The sequence below is a fragment of the Pan troglodytes genome, chromosome 20, assembly GCF_028858775.2.
Source record: "Pan troglodytes isolate AG18354 chromosome 20, NHGRI_mPanTro3-v2.0_pri, whole genome shotgun sequence".
Lineage (NCBI taxonomy): Eukaryota > Metazoa > Chordata > Mammalia > Primates > Hominidae > Pan > Pan troglodytes.
Window position 1 is genome coordinate 10,005,900 of NC_072418.2, and position 24,846 is coordinate 10,030,745.

Sequence of the window (24,846 nt, forward strand, 5' to 3'; positions counted from 1 at the left end):
CTACTTAATAAAAAATACAAAAAACCAGCCAGGTGTGGTGGCGGGTGCCTGTAGTCCCAGCTACTTGGGAGGCTGAGGCAGGAGAATGGCATGAACCCAGGAGGCAGAGCTTGCAGTGAGCCAAGATCGCGCCACTGCACTCCAGCCTGAGCGATAGAGCGAGACTCCGTCTCAAAAAATCAATCAATCAATCAATCACACATCCATGTGCATATAGCCAGATTCACATACTCAAATACAAACCCACTTAGACACACATCCTTACCTCCACACAGAGCCTTCTCCCAGCACACACTGCAGATACCAGAATAATACACGAAGACACTTGCAAATACACCCAGTACAGCTACGCAAGGACACTCAGACACAAATAGTCACACTCTTGCAGAAATATACACACTTTTTTTTTTTTTTGAGACAGAGTCTCACTCTGTTGGCCAAGCTGGAGTGCAGTGGCACTATCTCAGCTTCTGCCTCCCTGGTTCAAGCGATTCTCCCGCCTCAGCCTCCCGAGTACTTGGGATTACAGGCATGCACCACTATGCCCGGCTAATTTTTAAAAAATTTATTTTTAGTAGAGACGGGGTTTTGCTATGTTGGCCAGGCTACTCTTGAACTCCTGGCCTCAAGTGATCTGCCCGCCTTGGCCTCCCAAAGTGCTGGGATTACACTCGTGGCCACCACTCTCGGCCTGAAATACACACACTCTCAATGTCTCTCCATACTCCTGCATTGACAGAGGCATCAATAACAGCCTCATACAACACACCAGTACGTTCAGATGCACAGAGATAGACATACTCACAGCACTCCAAAAACACACACACAGCCGGGCACGGTGGCTGCCGCCTGTAATCCCAGCACTTTGGGAGGCTGAGGCGGGTGGATCACCTAAGATCAGGAGTTTGAGACTAGCCTGGCTAACATGGGGAAACCCCAACTCTACTAAAAATACAAAAATTAGCCGGGAGTGGTGGCGCATCCCCGTAATCCCAGCTACTCGGGAGGCTGAGGCAGGAGAATCGCTTGAGCCTGGGAGGCGGAGGTTGCAGTGAGCCGAGATCGCGCCACTGCACTCCAGCCTGGGAGACAGAGTGAGTGAGACCCTGTCTCAAAACAAAAACAAAAACAAAAACAAAAAACAGACACACACTCATCACTTCCATCCATCCTCAGGATTCAGACATCTATATAATACAGATCCTTGTACACACAACAAATTAAACACACACTTACACGTGCCCAGATACATACCCCAGACACACACACCCCTAGACACCCCCCAATACACTTGGTCACCACCCAAATGTATTCAGAGATACACAGATACGAAGACACACATATTCTTGTGCCTTCACCAACATAATCAGAAACAGGTGCACCCAACCACTCTCTGCCTGAGGGCCGGCGTTTATTGCAAGCACTTGCAGGAGCTCCTACGCCTAAGGGTAGACACTGGGGCTGGCACACACAGAGGGTCCCTAATCCTTTCCAGTAAGCTAGGCGCGCGCGCACACACACACACGCGCGCGCGCACACATACACACTCAGTCCTCCGCAAGCTCCCTCCACCATCGCCGCAGTCCAGGCCGCCCCCCTCCGCCCCGCCCCTGCTGCTCCGTGCACCCTGCAGTGAGGGGCCCGGGCGGGGCGCAGGGGCGCGCCAGGGTCCGGGTCCGGGTTCGGGGGCGGGGCGCACCTGGGCTCCTCCCCGGGGCGGGCCCGACGCAGCGTCGCCAGCGCAAGCGGCCGCACCTGGCTCAGCAGCGGCGGCGGCGGCGGCAGCGGCTGTAGCAGCAGCGGGCCCGGCTGGGGCGCGAGCGCGGTGCAGCCCAGCCCAGCCCAGTCCGAGCGCGGACCCGGCGCCCGCAGCCCCGGCGCCGCCATGGTGGAGGCGGCGCCCCCCGGGCCCGGGCCGCTGCGGAGGACCTTTCTAGTGCCCGAGATCAAGTCGCTGGACCAGTACGATTTCTCGCGGGCCAAGGCGGCGGCCAGCCTGGCGTGGGTGCTGCGGGCCGCGTTCGGGGGCGCAGGTACCGGGGCTCGGCGGACCGGGGTGGGGGGCGGCGGGCCGGGCGCGGCAGGTGCTGGGGGCGGGGAGCGGGGCGCCGGGCCGGGAAGGCAGGGGGCCGTGGGAACAATAGCGCCGGCCGCCGGGGGTCCCCGGGCTCGGGCCCCTGCCGCGCCGGGGCCTCCGAGCTTCCTGCTCGGCCCGGGCGGTGGACTTTGCCCCGCCGGCTGCGGGAGCGCGGTGGGGGTGGGGCCCGCGGCCCAGCTCCGCGCGGGGGTCCCCGGCGTCCAAGCCTCCAGGTGAGCCGGGCGGGGTCTGCGGGCCGGGTGGGGTCTCCCCGTGCGGACCTCTCGTTCCCGCCTCCCGCACCCCCAAGGCCTTCCCTTGCACGCCTTCTTCTCTTTTACACACATCACGCCCCTGCGAGGATCTCCTCTCGGTCTCTTCCCCCGCCACACACCCTGGAGAGCCAGACCCCGACCTCGCTGGGGGGTCTCGAGCGCTCCGGTCTCCACCACCGCACGACCCCCAGGCCCCAACACACACCCCGCGTCGGCCCTGGCCGCGCTGCGGGCGGCGACCGGGGAGCTCTGGGAACCCCCTCTTTCGCCTCCATAGCCCCCTCCAGCGCCTGGCAGCTGCGACTTATGGCCCCATTTTACTGGGGAGGTTGGCGAGCCCAGCTGAAGGGAAATGGGTAGGACAAGATCGCCTGGGGTGGGCCCCCCCTCCTCCCGGCTGCGGGGCCTTCTCCCATTAGAGCAGATCCTTCACTCCCTCCCCCAGGCCCGCTTGCCTGAGAACCCGAGCCACCCTAATGGGGAGGATGCTGTAATCCCGGGTCCCCGGGATTAGAGGCCCTGGAAACACTCAGTCTCGGCTTTGGGCAGCTTCACAACCCCAGGCCAGAGCTAGGAGTCAGGGCCTGGCCGGAGAAGACAGGGGTTAATTAAGGTCTGGGCTTTCCAGCGGGGAGCTGTGGGGGGTACATCCTTTTCTCCCACTGGTTCTGCCCACTGGTGTTGGCACAGCCCATCCCCCCTCTCCCTGGCCTTCCCAGATCAACCTGTTCTGGGTGTGGGTCTCAGTGACAGCTGTCCGTCTCCTGGTTCCGCCCCAGCCTGTCCCTCTTTCTCCCAGACAGTCTCTGTCTGCGCCGTTCCATGCATGCATTTCCCACTCTGGGGTCTACCTCCCTGCAGATATTTGCTTGAGGAAGAAAGAGATTGGGCATTGGACAGCCAGGACAGCCCCAGCTCCTCACTTCCAAGGTTACCAGGCTGTAGAGAACTCAACGTGGAGAGTCAGAATTGAATGTGAAGTCCAGCTGCACCAGAATGCGAATTATCCCAATTATCTGAGCTTCTGTTTCCCCTTCTATAAAAGAAGGCGTTCATTCACAGACTTATCTGTTTTGCAAATGTTTGTGGGGCAGGGGCACTTACTATGTGTAGGGCACTGCTCCAGTGATGGAGACCCCCGTTACCTCTTTGCAAGGTTGCTGGGAGGCGTAAAAGCCGTAGTGACCACAGAATTCTTCACGTGGCACGGGGCGCGCGATACATGCGAAACGGTTGCTCGCTGCTGGTGTGATTGGCGGTGGTATATTTTGATGAATAATATTAACGTTATCCATTATCCCCTGGCCAGGAATCAGAGTAGAAATTATCCCATTTTGAAGAAAGCAAAGCAAACTTCTGATGAGGGGTGTTGGTGAGCTCCCAGTGCCCTGACTCACCCAGTTCTGTTCTTGTTGACCCAGCTCCCTCTGCTGTGTGACACACGGCAGTGGCTGCCTCTACCGTGAGGGTCAAGTTCAATCTGTTCCCTGTTCCACTCCCCTAAAAAGAGGAGAAGGGCTGAAGGAAATGGGAGCAGAGTTCTACAAGATTCATGAGCTCTGGGGACTCTTGACGGTATGATACCTATCAGGTGCCGGGCTGGGCGCTCAGGGTGTAGAGGAGATGGCAGGGGATGGATATGGGGCAGAGGGGGATGGGCAGGAAACCAGATCATAGAGAAGCTGGCCAGCGGGGCCTGGGGAAGGAAATTCTTGAAATCTTCCAGGGAGGGAAGAGATCCCACAGGTGGAAAGATTTGAGTCTGGAAGGATGCATGGAAGTTTGACTCGGAGAAGAGATGTGTGGGCAGTGGGCAAAGGCTCGGAGTGTGGACCAGCAGGGAGTTCTCAGAGAAGAAGATGCAGGTCCCCGGGGTGGCGGTGGGAGATAAGGGAGGCTGGTCAGACTGAGGAAGGCCCTTCAGGCCCCTGGTTGTGGATCCAAGGGTACTGGGGAGCCACGGACGGTGTTGGGAACTGACAAGATCAGGTATGCCGTGGCCCCGTGGGAGTAGTGATGGCTCAGAGGAAGGGATAGTTCTGGCAACTCCAAGGCACAGGTGTGAGAAGGCTGTGCAGAAATAAAAGCAGAACACAAGCTCGGAGATTAGATAAGAAAGGGTTCCAAGCCTGGCCAACACGGTGAATCCCCGTCTCTACTAAAAATCCAAAAATTAGCCGGGCATGATGGCGCACGCCTGTAGTCCCAGCTACTTTGGAGGCTGAGGCAGGAGAATTGTTGAACCTGTGAGGCGGAGGTTGCAGTGAGCCGAGATCGCACCATTGCACTCCAGCCTGGGTGAAAGAGAGAGACTCTGTCTCAAAAAACAAAGGGTTCCATGTTAAACACATTTGGAAAACACCCCATGTAGTTCTTTATGCCTTCAGAACAGATGTGTGATGTGTGAGGGAAACTCGAGTTCATGTTGGACATTTTTATCCTAGACAAATTATCTCAGCTCTCCAGGCCTTGGTTTTCTCGTCTGTACAAGGGGTATAATAATAAGTGTCGTAAGGATTAAATGACTGGATGCAGGGAAGGTCATGGTATAAATAAATGGTTGGGTGTGGTGGCATGGGCTTGTAGTCCCAGCTACTCAGGAGGCTGAGGCAGGAGGATTGCCTGAGCCCAGGAGTTCCAGGGTACAGTCAGCTATGATCACGCCACTGCACTCCAGCCTGGGCAACAGAGTGAGATCCTGTCTCAATCAGCCTTCCATCCATCCATCCACCCATCCATCTACCCACTCATCCATCCATCCACCCACCCATTCATTCATCCATCCATCCACCCACCCATCTACCCACTGCACTCATCCATCCACCCACCCCACTCATCCATCCACCCACCCCACTCATCCATCCACCCACGCACTCATCCATCCACCCATCCATCCAACCACTCATCCATCCATCCACCCATCCATCCACCCACCCATTCATTCATCCATCCATCCACCCACCCACCTACCCACCACACTCATCCATCCACCCACCCACCCCACTCATCCATCCACCCACGCACTCATCCATCCACCCATCCATCCACCCACTCATCCATCCATCCATCCATTCACCCACCCATTCATTCATCCATCCATCCATCCACCCACCTACCCACTGCACTCATCCATCCACCCACCCACCCCACCCATCCATCCACCCACCCCACTCATCCATCCACCCACGTACTCATCCATCCACCCATCCATCCACCCACTCATCCATCCATCCACCCACCCATTCATTCATCCATCCATCCATCCATCCACCCACCCACCCACCCCACTCATCCATCCACCCACCCCACTCATCCATCCACCGACGCACTCATCCACCCACACACTCATCCATCCACCCACCCCACTCATCCATCCAACCACGCACTCATCCATCCACCCACTCATCCACCCGCCCATCCATCCACCCACCCACCCACCTACCCACCCACACACTCTCCCACCCACCCATCCACCTATCCACCCATCCATCCACCCACCCATCTACCCATCCATCCATCCATCCACCCACCCACCAACTCATCCACCTACCCACCCACCCACTCATCCACCCACCCACCCATCCACCCATCCATCCACCCGCCCACTCATCCATCCACCCGCCCACTCATCCATCCACCCGCCCACTCATCCATCCACCTGCCCACTCATCCATCCACCCGCCCATCCATCCATCCACCCACCCATCCATCCACCTACCCACACCCCCACCCAGCCATCCACCCACCCACCCTCCCACCCATCCACCTATCCACCCATCCACCCACCCACCCATCTACCCATCCGTCCATCCATCCACCCACCCACCCATCTATCCTTCCACCCACCCACCCACTCATCCATCCACCCACCCACCCACCCACCCACTCACTCATCCATCCACCCACCCACCCACTCATCCATCCACCCATCCACCCACCCACTCATCCATCCACCCACCCACTCTCCCACCCTCCCACCCACCAACTCATCCACCCACCCACCCACTCATCCACCCACCCATCCACCCATCCATCCACCCGCCCACTCATCCATCCACCCGCCGACTCATCCATCCACCCGCCCATCCATCCATCCACCCACCCACCCACCCCCGCATCCATCCACCCACCCTCCCACCCATCCACCTATCCACCCACCCACTCGTCTACCCATCCATACATCCACCCACCCACCCACCCCCTCATCCATCCACCCACACACCCACCCACTTATCCATCCACCCACCCACCCACTCATCCACTCATCCATCCACCCACCCACTCATCCATCCACCCACCCACTCATCCACTCATCCATCCACCCACTCATCCACTCATCCATCCACCCACTCATCCACTCATCCATCCACCCTCCCATCCACCCACCCTTCCATCCACCCATCCATCCACCCACCCACCCATCCTCCCACCCTTCCACCCACCCACCCATCCACTTATCCACCCATCCACCCACCCATCCATCTACCCATCCATCTATCCGTCCATCCACCTACCCATTCATCCATCCATCCATCCACCCACCCATTCATCCATTTATCCATCCATCCATCCATCCACCCACCCATTCATCCATTTATCCATCCATCCATCCATCCACCCACCCATTCATCCATTTATCCATCCATCCATCCATCCATCCTAGCTATGTTGTAGACCTGTGCTATTCAATATGGTGGCCACCAGCCAGATGTGGCTACTGAGTCACTTGAAATGTGGTTGATCTGAACCAAGATGCGCTGTAAATGTAAAATATACTCAGGGTTCCAAAGACTTGGTCCAAAAACAAACAACAAAAACCAGTGTAAAATATCTTATGAATAATATTTTTATGTTGATTACATGTTAAAATAAGAGTGGGATATGTCTTGGGTCAATGAAATATATTACTAAATTCTTATTGTTTCTACATATGTAATGTGGCTTCTAGGAAACTTGATGGCTCATTGATTGGGCTCACATTATACGCATTATATTTCTTTTTTTTTCTTTTTGAGACAGCATCTTGCTCTGTGGCCCAGGCTGGAGTGCCGGGGCACAATCTCGGCTCACCACAGCCTCCGCCTCCTGGGTTCAAGTGATTCTCATGCCTCAGCCTCCTGAGTAGCTGGGATTACAGACATGCGCCACCACGCCCAGCTAATTTTTGTATTTTTAGTAGAGGTGGGGTTTCACCATGTTGGCCAGTCTGGGCACATTGTATTTCTATCAGACAGCAGTGTTCTGCTGTAAATAATGCTCAGTAAACATTTTAGCCAGGTGTGGTAGCACATGCCTGTAGTCCCAGCTACTCAGGAGGCCGAGGTGGGAGGGTCCCTTGAACTCAGGAGTTCAAGACCAGCCTGAGCAACATAGTGAGACCCCATCTCTAAAATAAAATAAAATAAAATAAATGAATAAATAAAATAAAAAGAAAGTGGGGACAGGTGTGGTGGCTCATGCCTGTAATCCCAGCACTTTGGGAGGCTAAGGTGGGTGGGTCGCTTGAGGTCAGGGTTTGAGACCAGCCTGGTCAACGTGGTGAAACCCCATCTCTACTAAAAATACAAAAATTAGCCGGGCATGGTGGTGCACGCCTGTAGTCCCAGCTACTTGGGAGGCTGAAGCAGGAGACTGGCTTGAACTTGGGAAGCAGAGGTCGCAGTGAGCCGAGATGGCACCACTGCACTCCAGCCTGGGTGACAGAGCAAGATTGTCTCAAAAAAAAAAGGAAAGAAAAATAGAATAAGTTTATAGTATAAGGCAGTGGTTCTCAACTGGTGATGATTTTGACACTTAATTGACATTTGGCAGTGTCTGGGGACATTTGCGGTTGTCATTACTTGGGAGGAATGTACTACTGACGTCTAGTAAATACAGACCAGAGATTTTGCTAAACATCTCACAGTGTACAGGACAGGACAGCATCCCCTGAATACAAAGAATTTTCCAGCCCCAAGTACCAATGAACCAAGGTGGAAGAACATCGGTGTATAATAAGTGTCTGATAAATGTCAGTGTAGCCCTAGCTTAAGGTTTTGGTGTTTTTTGTTTCTTGTTTTTCATCTTAAAGGCCCTGAAAAGTCCTGTAGGAAAGAAACACGTGTGATTTTGCTGGTGGGAGCAAGACATGCCCAAGGCCGGGGCTGGGGAGGTAGAGAGGAGGGTTTGGATTTGGGAGATATCAGGAAGTTGAAAGCCAAGGACACATTAAATGTGGGGTGAGGGCGTAAAGAAAGGGAGGGAGGGTGATTTCTCACTGCCTTGGGGGCAGGGAGGAGGGGAGGTGTGGGTGAGATGTTGAGAATTGTGGGAGATGCCCAGGGCGCAGTGGGGCCCATGGCAGCCGCTGTTGCAGTCTTCAGGTGGCCCTGGAAGCCGTCACGGGGTAGGGTGGCCTGGGGTGGGGGTGGGGCATGTCCATTTACAAGGAGACGCCTGTGGGAGGAAGGTTTCTGGAAGAAGGAGGCACTGGGCACAGAGCCCAGGCGAGATACGGGCCCACAGATATGCTTTGGAGGTCCCTGCTGGCCTTGGGGAGACCGGAAGCCATGAGAGCAGCACTGAGCTCAGGGAAATTGAGGGAGAGGTGGAGGGGGGCTGGGAGGGCAGGGAGGAAGTGAGCCTGAAATACTCTTCTTTCAAGGAGCCAAGATGAGAGGGGCAGAAAGAAGGTCCAAGTCTACATGCGGGTGGCGCGTTAAGTGGGACGGTCCAGTGTGGTTTTAGAAGGTGGGAAAGGAGCCAGGACAGGGAGGGACAGAAGGCAGCCAAGAGTGCCTGGGTCCTCACAGGTGGAGAAGTCACGTTCAAATATGTTCTGAAGCACTGGAACCCCTTACCCTGTTCTTTCTTTTCTTTTCTTTCTTTCTTTTTTTTTTTTTTTTAAGACAGAGGCTTGCTCTATCACCCAGGCTGGAGTGCAGTGGCGCAATCTCAGCTGGCTGCAACCTCTGCCTCCCAGATTTAAGCGATTCTCCTGCCTCGGCTTCCTGAGTAGCTGGGATTATAGGCGTGTGCCACCATGCCCAGCTCATTTTTGTATTTTTAGTAGAGATGGGGTTTCACCATGTTGACAAAGCTGGTCTCGAACTCCTGACCTTAAAAGATCTGCCTACCTTGTTTTCCCAAAGTGCTGGGATTACAGGCATGAGTCACTGCACCCGGCCCCCACCCCGTTCTTTCAAACACACACACAGAACCCCAATATACAAAACAAGTCTGGGCACAGTGGATTACCCCTATAATCCCAGCACTTTGGGAAGCCGAGGCAGGTGGATCACTTGAGGCCAGGAAATTCGAAACCAGCCTGAGCAACATGGTGAGGCTTCCATCTTTACAAAAAAATTTAAAAATTGGCTGGGTGTGGTGGCACGTGCCTGCGGTCCCAGCTACTCAGGAGGCTGAGGCAGGGAGGATCCCTTGAGCCCGGAGTTCAGGTTGCAGTGAGCCATGATCGTGCCACTGCACTCCAGCAAAAACTCAAACAAACAGAGAAGGCTGTGCAGGCTGGGCGTGGTGGCTCACGCCTGTAATCCCAGCACTTTGGGAGGCCGAGGTGAGCAGATCGCTTGAGGTCAGGAGTTCAAGACCAGCCCGGCCAAAATGGTGATAACCCTGTTTCTACAACATACAAAAATTAGCCAGGTATGGCAGCATCGCACCTGTAATCCCAGCTACTTGGGAGTCTGAGGCAGGAGAATCATTCGAGCCCGGGAGGCAGAGGTTGCAGTGAGCCAAGATTGCACCACTGCCCTCCAGCCTGGGCGACAGAGAGACTCTTATCTCCAAAAAACCACAAAAGCTGTGCAGATTAGAACAAGAGCTGGACAGATTCCCTGCTGTTGATTTCAGTCACCTCTTCCCGGACCCCTGCCAAGCCTTCCTGGCCTTCTCCTCTCCACTCTTGGTCCTACGTGGATTTCTGCCCCCAGCCCACTGTCCACCTGGGGCTTCCTCACGCCTCTTCCCATTGTCCTATTTAGGGACCTCAGGCTGTCTCTATGATGTGACCTCACCATCTCTCTAAGCCCCAGCCTTTCATATAATCTGCCTCAAGGATGTCCTCAAAGCCCCTCACATTCAATTTCACCCCTTCACCTCCCATTCCTCCTGCACCCCAGCTCAGTCATTACCCCTCTCTTCCCTCTTCTCTCTCAGACCCAGCAAGCTCCTGGCTACCTCCCTCTCTGTCCCTTGCCTCCTCCCTTCAATCACCAGGTTTACATCACTCAACTCCCTCGATGTGCCTGTGGTGTGCCCACCTCCCCTGCTCGCCTGTGTGCCCCCAACTCATCCCCCCCTGCCTGCAAGCTAAGAGAGGGCGTCCAGTTTGCTGGGTCTAACCCCAGTCCTGGTGTTGAAGAGTTATTTGGCCTGGGGCAAGGTACTTTCCTTCTCTGTGCCTCAGTTTCCTCCTCTGTAACATGGGGGTTGCCAGTTGGGCCCTGGCTGCCTCCTAGCGTTGATGTAAGGCTCAGTGAGTCTACATTGGCAAGAGCAGGAAGGCTCTTAGGATTGCTGATGTTATTGTCTTTCCTGGGACCTACAAGAGCCAGTCCAGCTGGCCTGGTATTGGGGGTAGCCTCCCCTCCTTTCCACTCTAAGTGCCCATCAGCTCCCTGAGGCACCGTGTTCTCTCCCACCTGCTGGGCTTTGCATCTGCAGGCCCCTCTGCCTACGACGCCATCACCCCTTCCTCCAGCAAACTCCTGCACATCTGCACTCTCAGCCCAGATCCCCTTTCTCCTTTCCCAATGTCATCCTCCCTGGTCCAGACCCACTCTTAATCCGGGCCATGTGGGGGGTGTGTGTGAGTGTGTGTGTGTGTGTGTGTGTGTGTGTGTTGTATCTGGTGACCCTGACCCCCGTGTTTCCCCTCTATGCCCCCACAGAGCACGTGCCCCCGGAGCTGTGGGAGCCCTTCTATACCGACCAGTACGCGCAGGAGCATGTGAAGCCCCCGGTGACACGGCTGCTGCTCTCAGCCGAGCTCTACTGCAGAGCCTGGCGCCAGGCACTGCCACAGCTTGAAACACCCCCCAACCCCTCTGCACTGCTGGCCCTGCTGGCACGGAGGGGCACAGTGCCTGCTTTGCCCGAGCGCCCGGTGCGCGAGGCCGACCTGAGGCACCAGCCCATTCTCATGGTAGGCCCCGCCACTGCCTGTTAGACCACGCCTACCATGCTCAGCTCCTCCCCTCAAGCTCCTCCTCAAGCCAGTCCTGGCTCCTCCCAAGTTCCCTCTCTCAGTCCTGGCTCCTTTCAAGCTTTGTCGATTAAGCCTAGCTCCTCCCATCAGGCTTGGCTCCTCCCCCAGGTTCCTCCCACCAGGCCTGGCTCCTCCCCTCAAGCGCTATTAAGCCTAGTTCCTCCCACGAGGTCTGGCTCCTCCCCTCAAGCGCTATCCATTAAGCCTAGCTCCTATCAGTCTTGGCTCCTTCCCTTAAGCTCTGTCCATCAAACCTAGCTCCGCCTATCATCAGTCTTGGCTCCGTCTCTTAAGCTCTGTCCATCAAACATAGCTCCTCCCATCAGTCCAGGCTCCTCCCCTCAAGCTCTGTCCATTAAGCCTAGCTCTTCCCCCCAGCCCTGGCTCCTCCCCTCAAGCTCTTCCCATCAAGCCTGGCCCCTCCCATCAAACCCAGCTCCCCAAAAAGGCGCCACTCTGGCCCTTGAGGATTTGCGTACACAGCCCACCCTATCCTAAGGCCTAGCATCTAACCTCAAAGTCCCGCCCATCGTGCGTGGCTCTTCCGGGACCCCATTTCTGGTTCCTTCCCTTAAGGCCCCACCCATGAACCACTGGCCCCGCCCCCTCAAGCCCCACCCCCCCGTCAAGTCTCTCCCATCTCCAGGTTCTTCCTTTTCCCAGGCCCTTGGGGGCCGAGGTGCGCCTCCTGCAGCTCTCAGATCTCACCCTCTAGCGCTTGCCCCCACAGGGAGCCCACCTAGCTGTCATTGATGCCCTCATGGCTGCCTTTGCCTTCGAGTGGACAAAGACCCTGCCAGGTCCCTTGGCCCTGACCAGCTTGGAGCACAAGCTGCTTTTCTGGGTGGACACGGTAGGTGGGGTTGGGCCAGGGGTGGGTTCGGGGACCAGCATCGTCCAGTGGCCAGACCACTGACCCCCTCCCTGCCCTCCAGACCGTCCGGCGGCTGCAGGAGAAGACAGAGCAGGAAGCGGCCCAGCGAGCCTCTCCAGCAGCCCCTGCAGACGGGGCGGCCCCGGCGCAGCCCTCGGTGAGGCCAGGGCATAGAACCGTCAGAAGGATGGGGGACCGGAGATCTGGGAGGGCAGGGCTGTGCTTCCTGGCCACTCCTGAAGTGGGGAGGGGGCTAGAGGTGACACACTCTCTTTCTTCCCCCCTCTCTCAATCTCTCTGTGCCCTGCCCGTCCCCTGTGCCGGTACCCGCTGCCCTCCTCTCTGCCTCTCTGGCCTCAGTGCCCTACGCGCTGGTACTGGAAGCTGGTTCCTGTAAGTGGGGCTGTCTGTCCGCCCCGTCTGCCTGCCCTGCTTGTAGCTCTGTCTGTCTGTATGTCTGTTTCTGCCTGCCTGTCTGCGCGCCCTCTCATACCTCCCCAAGCTGTGAGCAAAGGAGGTTGGACCCCAGTCCTGGGAGACAGGGAGAACCCCTCTGTGAACCAAGAGAAGGGTAGAATCTCGGCCATTAACTGAGAGGGCGGACCCCTCCCCCAGCGAACTGATGGGTGGGGACGAACTTCCCCTCCCGTTATTCAGAAGGGCAAGCCCTCTCCGTTCCCATTAATGAAGAGGGTGGGACCCCCTGAACCTGTCCCCCTTAGCCGAGGTGGGGAGACCACATAAATTTCTGAAGGGGGGACCTGCAGCCCATCACAAACGTGGATCCTGACCCTAGCAGGCAGGGCACCCTCTGGCCAAGGGGAAGACCCTCCAATGCAGAAGAAGATAGAATAACTTTCCTAACTGAGACCCCCAGCTTCCCTAGAGAAAAATCCCAGCTTTGAAAAGGAGGAGGAGGCCCATCCCTGAAGCTGGAAGTTGAAATTTCTCTCTTCCCTGAATGAGCTGTGTGACCTTGCAGAAGTATCTAAACCTCTCTGTGCTTCATATAAATTACTCCCATAGTAGATAAACAAGGAGGAAGTGGGGGAGGTTTTGGGCTGGCTGGCGTCCCCACCTTTGCTCACTCCTTCCCCCACCCTGGGGCCTGGGTTGGGAGGTTCCCTTCCTGCCTACCCGCTTCCTCTGCATCCTCTCCCCAAGCTGGGGGCCTGGGTCTTTTGTGGGAGGAGGATTCCCCGCATAAGAGGGGGTTCCTACTCTGTGGGGTCCCTTGGGGCTGGGAGGAGCTGGGGTTCGCGAAGCCGGCCAGAGCAGTCAGGGAGCTGGACGGCCGGGGCTCAGGACCAGGGTCAGGGCTACCCCCTCCCCCCCAAGGTGGGCTTGGGGGCCCAGCAGGTCAGCACCCCTCCCCCTTGCTGATGGCTGCTCCTCTCCCCCCAGCACGCAATTGCCTTCTGTTTGAAGGAGTCGGGGAGCAAACCCCCCATGGTAATGTATCCCCCGCCCCGGGGTCCCAGGAGTCCCTGTCCCCAGCCCCCGCTGCTGGCCTGGCTGCTCGAAGACATCTCCTCTGCCTCTTGCTGCTGCCCCTCCCCTGCTCCAGGCTGGCCCCCCAACTCTGTCTCTGGGACCCCCAGCTTCCCGCCCCCTCATGGCGGAAACCCCAGGCCTCCCTGCCCAGCCTGCATGACTGCTGACCCTGGGGGCCAGCCTGGCCACTCACCTCACCTGGCTCCCATCTGCAGATCCGATACCGCAAGGACCGTGTGGTGGCGCGACGTGCCCCCTGCTTCCCGACGGTGACCAGCCTCCAGGACCTGGCCAGTGGGGCCGCGCTGGCCGCCACCATCCACTGCTATTGTCCCCAGCTGCTTCGACTTGAGGGTGAGTAAATGGATGTGGACCAGATCTTGTGCCGGGGAGCTGGGCATCCTAAGTCCCAGCCCCTAGACCCTCCATCCCCAGGTCTGCGAGACCAGCAACGATGCAGTGGTCATGAGGGCAGCTTCCGGAACTGGCAGGCCTGAGTTTGTGTCTCTCTCTTCCCCAATGAGCTGTGTGACCTCACACAAGTATATAAACCTCTCTGTGCTTCCAGGAGTTCATTCCTGCAGCAGATGAAACGTATGGAGTGTGGACTGTGTGCCAGACCTTGTTTTAGGCACTGGGGATCCAGCCAGAATAGAGACACACTCCCCACTTCACAGACGGCTGTAGCTGGGAGAGAAAGATACTAAGTTTATCCAGAAGTACTTTTTTTTTTTTTGAGACGGGAGTCTTGCTCTGTTGCCCAGGCTGGAGTGTAATGGCATGATCTTGGCTCACTGCAACCTCCACCTCCCAGGTTCAAGCCATTCTCCTGCCTCAGCCTCCTGAGTAGCTGGGACTACAGCCACATGCCACCACGCCTGGCTAATTTTTGTATTTTTAGTAGAGACGGGTTTCACCGTGTTGGCCAGGCTGGTGTCGAATTCCTGACCTCAAGTGATCTGCCTACCTTGGCCTCCCTAAGTGCTGGGATTGCAAGTGTGAACCACTGCACCCGGCCCAGAAGTACTTTTTGGATACTGGGTACTCCTAAAGGCAATGGGTGGTCAGAAAAAGCTTTTTTAAAAAAAAACTCTTTTTTCTTTTTTATTAAAAAAAAAAAATTATAGGGCTGGGTGTGGTGGCTCACACCTGTAATCCCAGCAGTTTGGGAGGCCGAGGCGGGTGGATCACGAGGTCATGAGTTCAAGACCAGCCTGGCCAGGATGGTGAAACCGTCTCTACTAAAAATACAGAAATTAGCCGGGTGCGGTGGCGGGCGCCTGTAATCCCAGCTACACAGGAGGCTGAGGCAGGAGAATCGCTTGAACCCAGGAAGTGGAGGTTGCAGTGAGTCAAGACCATGCCGTTGCACTCTAGCCTGGGCAACAGAGCGAGACTCCATCTCAAAAAAAAAAAAAAGTATAAAATAGAGATGGGGTCTTGCTATGTTGCCCAAGCTGGTCTTGAATCCCTGGGCTCAAACATCCTCCCACCTCAGCCTCCCCAAGTGCTAAGATTACAGGTGTGAGCCACCACACCTGGCCCGGAAAGGCTTTTTGAGCTGAGGTCTTGGGGGAGAGTGTTCTAGAAAGATGCAAAGGCCTAAGGCAGTAGTCACCAACTTTTTGGCTCCAGGGACCGGTTTTGTGGAAGACAATTTTTCCACAGATGGAGGCAGGGAGGTGGTCTTGGGATAATTCAAGCACGTTAATCTTTATTATGTACTTTATATCTAATATGTTGTAACATAGAATGAAATAATTCTACAACTCATCATCATGGGGAACCAGTGGGAGCTCTGGGCTTGTTCCTGCAACTAGACAGTCCCAGCTGGGGGTGATGAGAGACAGTGACAGATCATCAGGCATTCGATTTTCATAAGGAGGGTGCAACCTAGATCCCTCACACGCCAGGTTCACAATAGGGTTCGCGCTCCTATGAGAATCGAATGCTGCCGCTGATCTGACGGAAGCGGGGCTCGGGTGGTCCTGCGAGTGGCGGGGAGCGGCTGTAAATACACTCACTGCAGCTCACCTGCTGTATGGTTCAGTTCCTAACAGGCCACGCCCCGGGGATTAAGGACCCCCGGCCTAAGGATGGTGTATCATAGAATTCACCTCGGCTGGGTACAGTGGCTCACGCCTGTAATCCCAGCACTTTGGGTGGCCAAGGCGGCTGGATCATGAAGTCAGGAGATCGAGACCATCCTGGCTAACACGGTGAAACCCCATCTCTACTAAAACCACAAAAAATTAGCCTGGTGTTGTGGCACACTCCTGTAATCCCAGCTACTCGGGAGGCTGAGGTGGGAGAATCACTTGAACCCGGGAGGCAGAGGTTGCAGTGAGCTGTGATTGCGCCACTGCACTACAGCCTGGGTGACAGAGCAAGACTCCATCTCAAAAAAAAAAAAAAAAGAATTCACCTCTTGAAGGGCACCTGGCAGAAGCTGGGCTCATAGGAGGTCTTCCGTGTGTGGGGGGCTGCTGGTCCCTGGCTTCCCTGGGGCCCCGTCCTCCTCCTCATAGAGTCAGGGACCCACTCCTCCTGTCCCCACAGAGGTGTGCTTGAAGGACCCCATGTCTGTGGCGGACAGCCTGTACAACCTCCAGCTCGTGCAGGATTTCTGTGCCTCTCGCCTTCCTCGTGGCTGCCCCCTGTCCCTTGAGGACTTGCTGTACGTCCCACCGCCACTCAAGGTAAGGCCATCCTGGGGCCTCCTGGGCCAAGGCGGGCATCTGGGGCCAGGGGTCCCGTCTGCTGACCCGGCCTCCCACCTCCAGGTCAACTTGGTGGTGATGCTGGCTGAGTTGTTCATGTGTTTTGAGGTGCTCAAGCCCGACTTTGTGCAAGTGAAGGACTTGCCCGATGGTCACGGTGAGGCCCCGGGGGCCTGGGGGTCGGGTCGGGGGCGGGTGGGAGAGCCAAACCCCCACCTGACCCTCTTCTCTGTACTGCAGCTGCCTCCCCCCGGGGCATTGAGGCCTCCCCACCTCAGAACAACAGCGGCAGTAGGTACGCTCCCCACACTGGGCGAGTCTCTGGCATCGTGGGTGTGGGGCTCCATGTCTGCCCTGCTGAGCACTGGGACGCAGCTGGGTGATGCTGTTGTCTCCCCCCGGGGAGAGGCGGAGGAGGAGGTGGGGGTCCTGAGGCTGAAGTACGTCTCTCCGTACAGTTCTCCTGTCTTCACCTTCCGCCACCCGCTTCTGTCATCTGGTGGCCCCCAGTCCCCACTCCGAGGATCCACAGGTGAGGAGGGGGTAGGTGGCTTCTGTCACGGGGGACCCCCCCCACTCACAGACTGCCCCAGTGGGCCTCATGTTGTCTCCTCGTGAGCCTTCCAGTAGCCTCTCCAACAGATCCCCCTTGGGCATCCCAAGGTGACCCCCAGAATGGCCTCCCCAGTGGCCCCACAGTACCCCGTAGTGACAGTAAATGGCCCCGGTATCTGTTTCTGGAAACCTCTGGTCTCACTAGACCATATAATGAGCCATCAGTGACTCGCCCAATGACCTTGCAGAGGTTGTCCCCAGATGCTGGCTGACCCCACTCAGGGTTCCCAGGGTCCCCATAGTGACCACTCATCGCCTCCCTCAGGCTCCCTGAAGTCTTCCCCGTCCATGTCCCATATGGAGGCCCTGGGCAAGGCCTGGAACCGGCAGCTCAGGTGAGTGGACCTCACAGGCCAGGGTAGGGGGTGGAGCAGGCTAGGGCGGGTTGGGGCCGAGGCTGGTCCCAGGGGCTGACCCCTCCCTCCGGCCGCCCAGCCGTCCCCTCTCCCAGGCTGTGTCATTCAGCACCCCCTTTGGCCTGGACAGCGACGTGGATGTCGTCATGGGAGACCCTGTGCTCCTCCGCTCTGTGAGCTCGGACAGCCTGGGCCCCCCGCGTCCCGCGCCGGCCAGGACCCCCACGCAGCCACCCCCGGAGCCTGGTGACCTGCCCACCATCGAGGAGGCTCTGCAGATCATCCACAGTGCCGAGCCCCGGCTCCTCCCAGATGGGGCGGCCGACGGCAGCTTCTACCTCCACTCCCCTGAGGGGCCCTCCAAGCCATCCTTGGCCTCCCCCTACCTGCCCGAGGGGACCTCCAAACCACTGTCCGACAGGCCCACCAAAGCACCGGTGTACATGCCACACCCCGAGACCCCCTCGAAACCATCTCCTTGTCTGGTGGGGGAGGCATCGAAACCGCCAGCCCCATCCGAGGGGTCCCCGAAGTCGGTGGCTTCGTCCCCAGCAGCCACCAACTCCGAGGTGAAAATGACCAGCTTTGCGGAACGCAAGAAACAGCTGGTGAAGGCAGAGGCTGAGGCCGGAGCGGGGTCCCCCACGTCCACTCCGGCCCCGCCGGAGGCCCTGAGCTCGGAGATGAGTGAGCTCGGCGCCCGGCTGGAGGAGAAACGCAGAGCCATCGAGGCTCAGAAGCGACGGATTGAGGCCATATTCGCCAAGCACCGCCAGCGGCTGGGCAAAAGCGCCTTCCTGCAGGTGCAGCCGCGGGAGGCCTCCGGGGAGGCAGAAGCAGAGGCGGAGGCCGATTCAGTTCCAGTCCCTGGTGGGGAGCGGCCCGCAGGCGAGGGCCAGGGTGAGCCAACCTCACGGCCCAAGGCAGTGACCTTCTCGCCAGACCTGGGCCCGGTGCCCCCCGAGGGGCTGGGGGAATACAATCGAGCGGTCAGCAAGCTGAGTGCCGCCTTGAGCTCGCTGCAGCGGGACATGCAGAGGCTCACGGACCAGCAGCAGCGGCTTCTGGCCCCGCCCGAGGCCCCCGGATCCGCCCCACCACCTGCTGCGTGGGTCATCCCTGGCCCCACGACGGGGCCCAAAGCTGCATCCCCCAGCCCCGCCCGGCGGGTCCCGGCCACCCGGCGCAGCCCTGGGCCCGGGCCCAGCCAGTCACCCCGCAGCCCGAAACACACGCGGCCGGTGGAGCTGCGGCTGGCACCCTTGACCAGGGTACTCACGCCACCCCACGACGTAGACAGCCTCCCCCACCTGCGCAAGTTCTCGCCGAGCCAGGTGCCCGTGCAGACGCGCTCTTCCATCCTCCTGGCGGAGGAGACGCCCCCCGAGGAGCCAGCCACCCGGCCAGGCCTCATTGAGATCCCGCTGGGCAGCCTGGCAGATCCCGCTGCCGAGGACGAGGGAGACGGGAGCCCTGCTGGTGCTGAGGATTCCTTGGAGGAGGAGGCATCTTCGGAGGGGGAGCCCCGGGTGGGGCTGGGGTTCTTCTACAAGGTGAGTCCCCAAGCAGGTGGCTGGAGGGTCCTGGGCCTGGGGCGGGGGCGGGTGAGGGCGGGGGGGAGGTGGACAAACCCACTGTTGGATAAATAGGGCTTTACTGAAGGATGGGTGGGCAGGTGGGGGATGGATGGGGAGCCAGGTATGAGTGGACAGAAGAAGTGTGAGTGGCTGGGTAAGGCCTCCATGGGTGGGAGGGGGGAAAAGGGACATTTCCACGGTGGGGGGCAGGTATGTGGGGTGACAGGGGCCTCAGATGGGATTTGACCCTGTCTGTTGGGTAAGGACTTCCACAAGGGGCTGTGGGGGTGCAGTGGGGTGAGAGGTCCTCCCCCTGTGGCTTAATGAGTGAGGCCCTCGGGTATGTTTGGGGGTGAGGGGTTTCCAGTGGGGGCTGACCCAGTCATGTCCCTCCCAAACAAGGTATGGGTGGCCGGACAAGGGGGATAGATAGATGTGGGGAGGGGTGGAGAAACAGAGAGGAGTCATGGATAGACAGATGGATGAATGGCTGGTTGCATGGGTGGGTGGGTGATGGACAGATAGACGACAGGACCAGGATCTTCAGCGCACCTCCTTGCTCATCCTCTGCTTCACCCCCTCGCCCCCAGCACGCTCCTACCGCCCCCTTTCCTGGCCCTGCCCTGTGTCCACTGTCTCCATTCCCATGGCTTTCCCAGCCGGGGCCACCACCGTGTCTCACCTGGACACCTAGGGTCACCTTCTGACTGGCCTCTGCTGCCCGCCTCCATCCCGGGCCATTTTGCACTGAGTGGTCGGGGATTTTGACTGCTCCCCTTACCCTTGCTTTTAGAATGAAAGTCCTCCCCAGGGTGGCCGGGCACAGTGGCTCATGCCTGTAATCCCAGCACTTTGGGAGGCCAAGGCGGGCGGATCACGAGGTCAGGAGATCGAGACCATCCTGGCTAACATGGTGAAACTCCGTCTCTACTAAAAATACAAAAAATTAGCTGGCGTTGTGGCCGGTGCCTGTAGTCCCAGCTACTCAGGAGGCTGAGGCAGGAGAATGGCGTGAACCCAGGAAGTGGAGCTTGCAGTGGGCCTAGATCGCGCCACTGCACTCCAGCCTGGGCACCAGAGCGAGACTCCGTCTCAAAAAAAAAAAAAAAGTGAGCACAGCCCAAAGCCCTGGGGAGGACTTCCTTTTCTTTCTTTTTTTTTTTTTTTTTTGTTTTCTTCTGTTTTTTGTTTTTTGAGACAGAGTCTCGCTCTGTGGCCCAGGCTGGAGTGCAGTGGCATGATCTTGGTTCACTGCAACCTCCACCTCCTGGGTTTAAGTGATTCTCTTGTCTCAGCCTCCCGAGTAGCTGGGACTACAAGAGCATGCCACCACGCCCAGCTAATTTTTGCATTTTTAGTAGAGACAGGGTTTCTCCAGGCTGGTCTCGAACCCCTGACCTCAAGTGATCCACCTGCCTTGGCCTCCCAAACTGCTGGGATTACAGGTGTGAGCCACCGCGCCTGGCCTGTGCTCACTTCTGACTTAGTCCTGCGCCACTGTCCTCAGCTGTGTCCCAGCCACACTGGCCCCCTTGTACTTCCGTGCCCCCCAGTAGGTTTGCTCCAGCCTCAGGGCCTCGGCACTAGCTGTCCCCTCTGCCTGGAACGCTCTGCTCTGTACCCCTGTACGCCTACCTAGTTAAATCCTGATCATTCTACAGGGTACTTCCTCCGGGAAGCCTTCCTGGGTGTCTCCACGCCAGGCCGGGGTCCTCCTGCAGTGTAGAGTGTCTGTGCCCAACACGAGCTTTTGCTGGCACTCACTGCTGTCTGCTGCCTTTGTCTTCCCGTTGGGTTAAGCACTGTGTGTGTGAGCGGCACCCAGTGTATCCCATCCCTGTTGTGTCCCAGTACTTAGTGTGGGGCTGTGCATACAGTAGGCACCAACTAAGTGCATTTAGAACAATGATGAAAACAAAAGCACAAGTGGGTGGCAGGCAGGCTGGGTGGACGGAAGATGGGCCTCCAGCCATGTTGGGGGAGGGGGTGGCTGGCTGGACTCAGCATCTGTCCCCAGGATGAAGACAAGCCTGAGGACGAGATGGCCCAAAAGCGGGCCAGCCTGCTGGAGCGGCAGCAGCGGCGAGCAGAGGAGGCGCGGCGGCGCAAGCAGTGGCAGGAGGTGGAGAAGGAACAGCGGAGGGAGGAGGCCGCGAGGTGAGGCCGGGCCTGCCCGGGACGCCCGCTCCTTGGCCTGTCTGCCACCGCGGACCCCGTGAGCGGTTCTGATGCCGATTCCCTGTGATCTGCAGGCTGGCCCAAGAGGAGGCCCCGGGCCCAGCCCCGCTTGTGTCCGCAGTCCCGATGGCGACTCCAGCCCCTGCTGCCCGGGCTCCAGCCGAGGAGGAGGTGGGCCCCCGGAAGGGGGACTTCACGCGGCAGGAGTACGAGCGCCGGGCCCAGCTGAAGCTGATGGATGACCTCGATAAGGTGCTGCGGCCCCGGGCTGCGGGGTCCGGGGGTCCAGGTCGGGGCGGGCGGAGGGCCACCCGGCCTCGCTCGGGTTGCTGTGACGACTCGGCCCTGGCACGAAGCCCAGCCCGCGGCCTGCTGGGTGAGGACCCTTGGGGGACGGGGCCTGCCCAGTGCCCTTTCCGGGGCTCACTGGGTGAGGCCCCCATGGGTAAGGGGGGAGGGGGAGGGAGATGTAAGCAGGGGTGCCGGGAGGGGGCGGGTATGTGGGGTGACAGGGGGCCTCAGGTGGGGTTGGACAATGTCCCTTGGGTAAAGACTTCCATAGGGGGCCGGGCGCGGTGGCTCACGCCTGTAATCCCAGCACTTTGGGAGGCTGAGGCGGGCGGATCACCTGAGGTCAGGAGTTCGAGACCAGCCTGGCCAACATGGTGAAACCCCATCTCTATTAAAAATACAAAAATTAGCCGGGCATGGTGGCATGCCTGTAGTCCCAGCTACTTGGGAGACTGAGGCAGGAGAATCGCTTGAGCCTGGGAGGTGGAGGTTGCGGTGAGCCAAGATTGCACCACTGTACTCCAGCCTGGGCAACAGAGCGAGACTCCGTCTCAGAAATAAAACAAACAAACAAAAAGACTTCCATAGGGATGTGGGGTGCAGTGGGATGAGGGGTCTTTCTTCTGTGGCTTCATGGATAGGAACCTTTGGGAGTATGTTTGGGGTGAGGCGTTGCCAGTAGGGGCTGACCCAGTGCTGCTCCCCACTTGCCTGCTGGGCAGAGCATCCTCCCTCATAGAGGGGCCCCCCCACAGGGGTGCTGCAGAGGGCCGAGGGGTCTTGGGCAGGACTGACTCCTCCTTTGTTCCCCCCACAGCCTGCTGGACCGGGTGTTGTGGAGGGCAGGGGCTTCTGGTGGGCACTGACCTGCACTCTCTGTCCCCAGGCTCTCGGCTGAGCAAAATCTATTCCCAGTCCACCCTGTCACTGTCCACTGTGGCCAACGAGGCCCACAATAACCTCGGGGTGAAGAGGCCCACGTCTCGGTGAGTTTAGCCCGCACAGGCGGGGTTCGTGTGCCGGGTGGCCTCCCAGAGCCTGGGAGGTGTGTGGGCATCTGGGTGAACCTAGAGGGGCGGTATGGCTCGAGTGTATGGATACGCCATGAAGAGATGGAGGGACGCGTGTAGGCATGTGTGCATGGGGGATAGTCTGTACCTGGCAGACAGGACTCAAGCATGTGCCTCAGTGCACCTGAGTGCCAGGTGTTCCTGCGGGAGGAGGACAGCACGGGGCACTGCATGGACTTGGGAGGGTGTGCAGTGTATACCACCTCCTCTGCAGTGTGTGTGGCCCGCCTTTTTTCTTTTCTTTTTTTTTTTTTTTGTTTTTTTGAGAGGGAGTCTCGCTGTGTCGCCCAGGCTGGAGTGCAGTGGCGCAATCTTGGCTCACGGCAACCTCCGCCCCCTGGGTGCAAGTGATTCTCGTGCCTCAGCCTCCTGAGTAGCTGGGGTTACCCGTGCCTGTAGAGACGGTGTTTCACCATGTTGGCCAGGCTGGCCTCGAACTCCCGACCTCAAGTGATCTGCCCGCTTTGGCCTCCCAAAGTGCTGGGATTACAGGCATGAGCCACGATGCCCAGCCGTGGCCCTTCTTTTCCTTGGCCCCTCTGCACATCGGGAAGCTTCCCATCTCTGACCCCACCTCCATCCCATCCTGACCCCACCTCCATCCCATCCTTCTCCCACTGCAGGGCTCCCTCCCCGTCAGGTCTCATGTCCCCAAGCCGCCTGCCTGGAAGCCGCGAACGGGACTGGGAAAATGGCAGCAATGCCTCCTCCCCAGCATCAGTGCCCGAGTACACAGGTAAGCAGGGGCTCTGGGTGATGTGAGGAGCAACAGGCACCCTCCTCCACGGCCCCTGCTCATTCCTGCTGCCCCCCACCCCCTCCCCCTGCCTCACCCTCTAGGTCCACGGCTGTACAAGGAACCCAGCGCCAAGTCCAACAAGTTCATCATCCACAATGCCCTATCACACTGCTGCCTGGCGGGCAAGGTGAACGAACCGCAGAAGAATCGCATTCTGGAGGTGAGCCCGCCCACACGTGGGAGTTGGGGGCTGATGGGTGGGTGGGTGGCCTGACTTGGCCAGCTGACCATTTCCAGCACTCCTGCCCAGGAAATTGAGAAAAGCAAGGCCAACCACTTCCTGATCCTCTTTCGTGACTCGAGCTGCCAGTTCCGGGCGCTCTACACGCTGTCGGGGGAGACAGAGGAGCTGTCGCGGCTGGCAGGGTACGGGCCCCGGACCGTCACGCCCGCCATGGTGGAAGGCATCTACAAGTACAACTCGGACCGCAAGCGCTTCACCCAGATCCCCGCCAAGACCATGTCCATGAGCGTCGATGCCTTCACCATCCAGGGACACCTCTGGCAGGGCAAGAAACCTACCACTCCCAAGAAGGGCGGCGGCACCCCCAAATAGCCCCACCCGGGCGGTCCACGGGCCGGGCCCTGTGTGCTGCGGCCGCCATCCCCTGGAGGACAGTCAGTCGGTATTCCTGGGTCCTGTCTGTCCCCAACCGTGTCTGGGTGGGGCTGGAGTCTCCACCCTCTGACTTTGAGTCCAGTCCTGCTGTGGGGGCTGAGCTGGGAGGTTCAGGGACTCAGGGCTCAGCTCAGTCCCCTTGTCTGTCCTCCCCCACTTCTTGAATAAAATAATTTAAAGAGAAGTTGAACCTTGTCCCCTCCGAGGCTGGCCGGGGTCCCACACTCCCTGGCTGTGTTTTTAGTCTCCTGTTCTTTCTCAAACCAACTCCTGTCTTCAACCCCCATAATCCCCTAATGCAGCTTCAGCCAGGGCACTCCCAGCCCCCAGCCAGGGCTGTTTCGAAGCTGCCTCTGAACTGATCTCTTGGGCTCAAGGTGTCCGACTGGCCCTTCCTGTGGCCTTGGCCACCCCCACTTGCTGGATTCTCCTGGTCTGTGTGGCTGTTGTTACTGGCCCTAACCAGCATTTGGCATGGGGCCAACTTCTAACTTGATCTTGTCTCCCCTGGCCAGCCTGGTGTTTCCAGGCCTGGCATCTACCTCTGGGCCAGCGATTCCAGGTTTCTCTGAGATCTGTGTTTGACAATCCAGTTGCCCCCTGGCATTGCTTGGGTGTCTCAGATGAAAGGCCTAACCTGCAACCCAGGCTGGCACTGGCTTCCCAGCTGCCGCCCAGTTCTACACAGCTCGG

General features: G+C 58.4%; 1 protein-coding gene across 5 annotated transcripts; it reads left to right on the forward strand.

The window, feature by feature from the left end:
• Window positions 1-1,750: 1,750 nt before the first annotated feature.
• On the forward strand, window positions 1,751-24,337 carry CAMSAP3 (calmodulin regulated spectrin associated protein family member 3). 5 transcript variants are annotated; one of them, XM_016934877.2, is made up of 19 exons: window positions 1,751-2,033; window positions 11,244-11,497; window positions 12,291-12,413; window positions 12,496-12,591; window positions 12,795-12,827; window positions 13,839-13,886; window positions 14,144-14,282; window positions 16,488-16,627; window positions 16,712-16,805; window positions 16,889-16,943; window positions 17,107-17,180; window positions 17,529-17,598; window positions 17,699-19,172; window positions 21,214-21,353; window positions 21,449-21,750; window positions 22,552-22,651; window positions 23,359-23,471; window positions 23,576-23,694; window positions 23,785-24,337. In XM_016934877.2, exons 1-19 carry the CDS (start codon window positions 1,886-1,888, stop codon window positions 24,088-24,090), a joined length of 3,828 nt encoding a protein of 1,275 aa, XP_016790366.2. In that variant the 5' UTR covers window positions 1,751-1,885; the 3' UTR covers window positions 24,091-24,337. The 5 variants fall into 5 exon arrangements, with proteins under 5 accessions (XP_016790366.2, XP_016790370.2, XP_016790369.2 ...); XM_016934880.4 differs by having other exon boundaries at window positions 1,767-2,033; window positions 17,750-19,172; XM_016934878.4 differs by lacking the exon at window positions 12,795-12,827 and having other exon boundaries at window positions 1,767-2,033.
• The last annotated feature ends 509 nt before the right edge of the window (window positions 24,338-24,846 follow it).

Coding starts and splice junctions, on each gene's coding strand:
- CAMSAP3 (XM_016934877.2), top strand. CDS start 1,886: ATGGTGGAGGCGGCGCCCCCCGGGCCCGGGCCGCTGCGGAGGACCTTT. Junction 16,628..16,711: donor ACGTCCCACCGCCACTCAAG/GTAAGGCCATCC, acceptor TCCCACCTCCAG/GTCAACTTGGTGGTGATGCT. Junction 23,472..23,575: donor ATCAGTGCCCGAGTACACAG/GTAAGCAGGGGC, acceptor CTCACCCTCTAG/GTCCACGGCTGTACAAGGAA.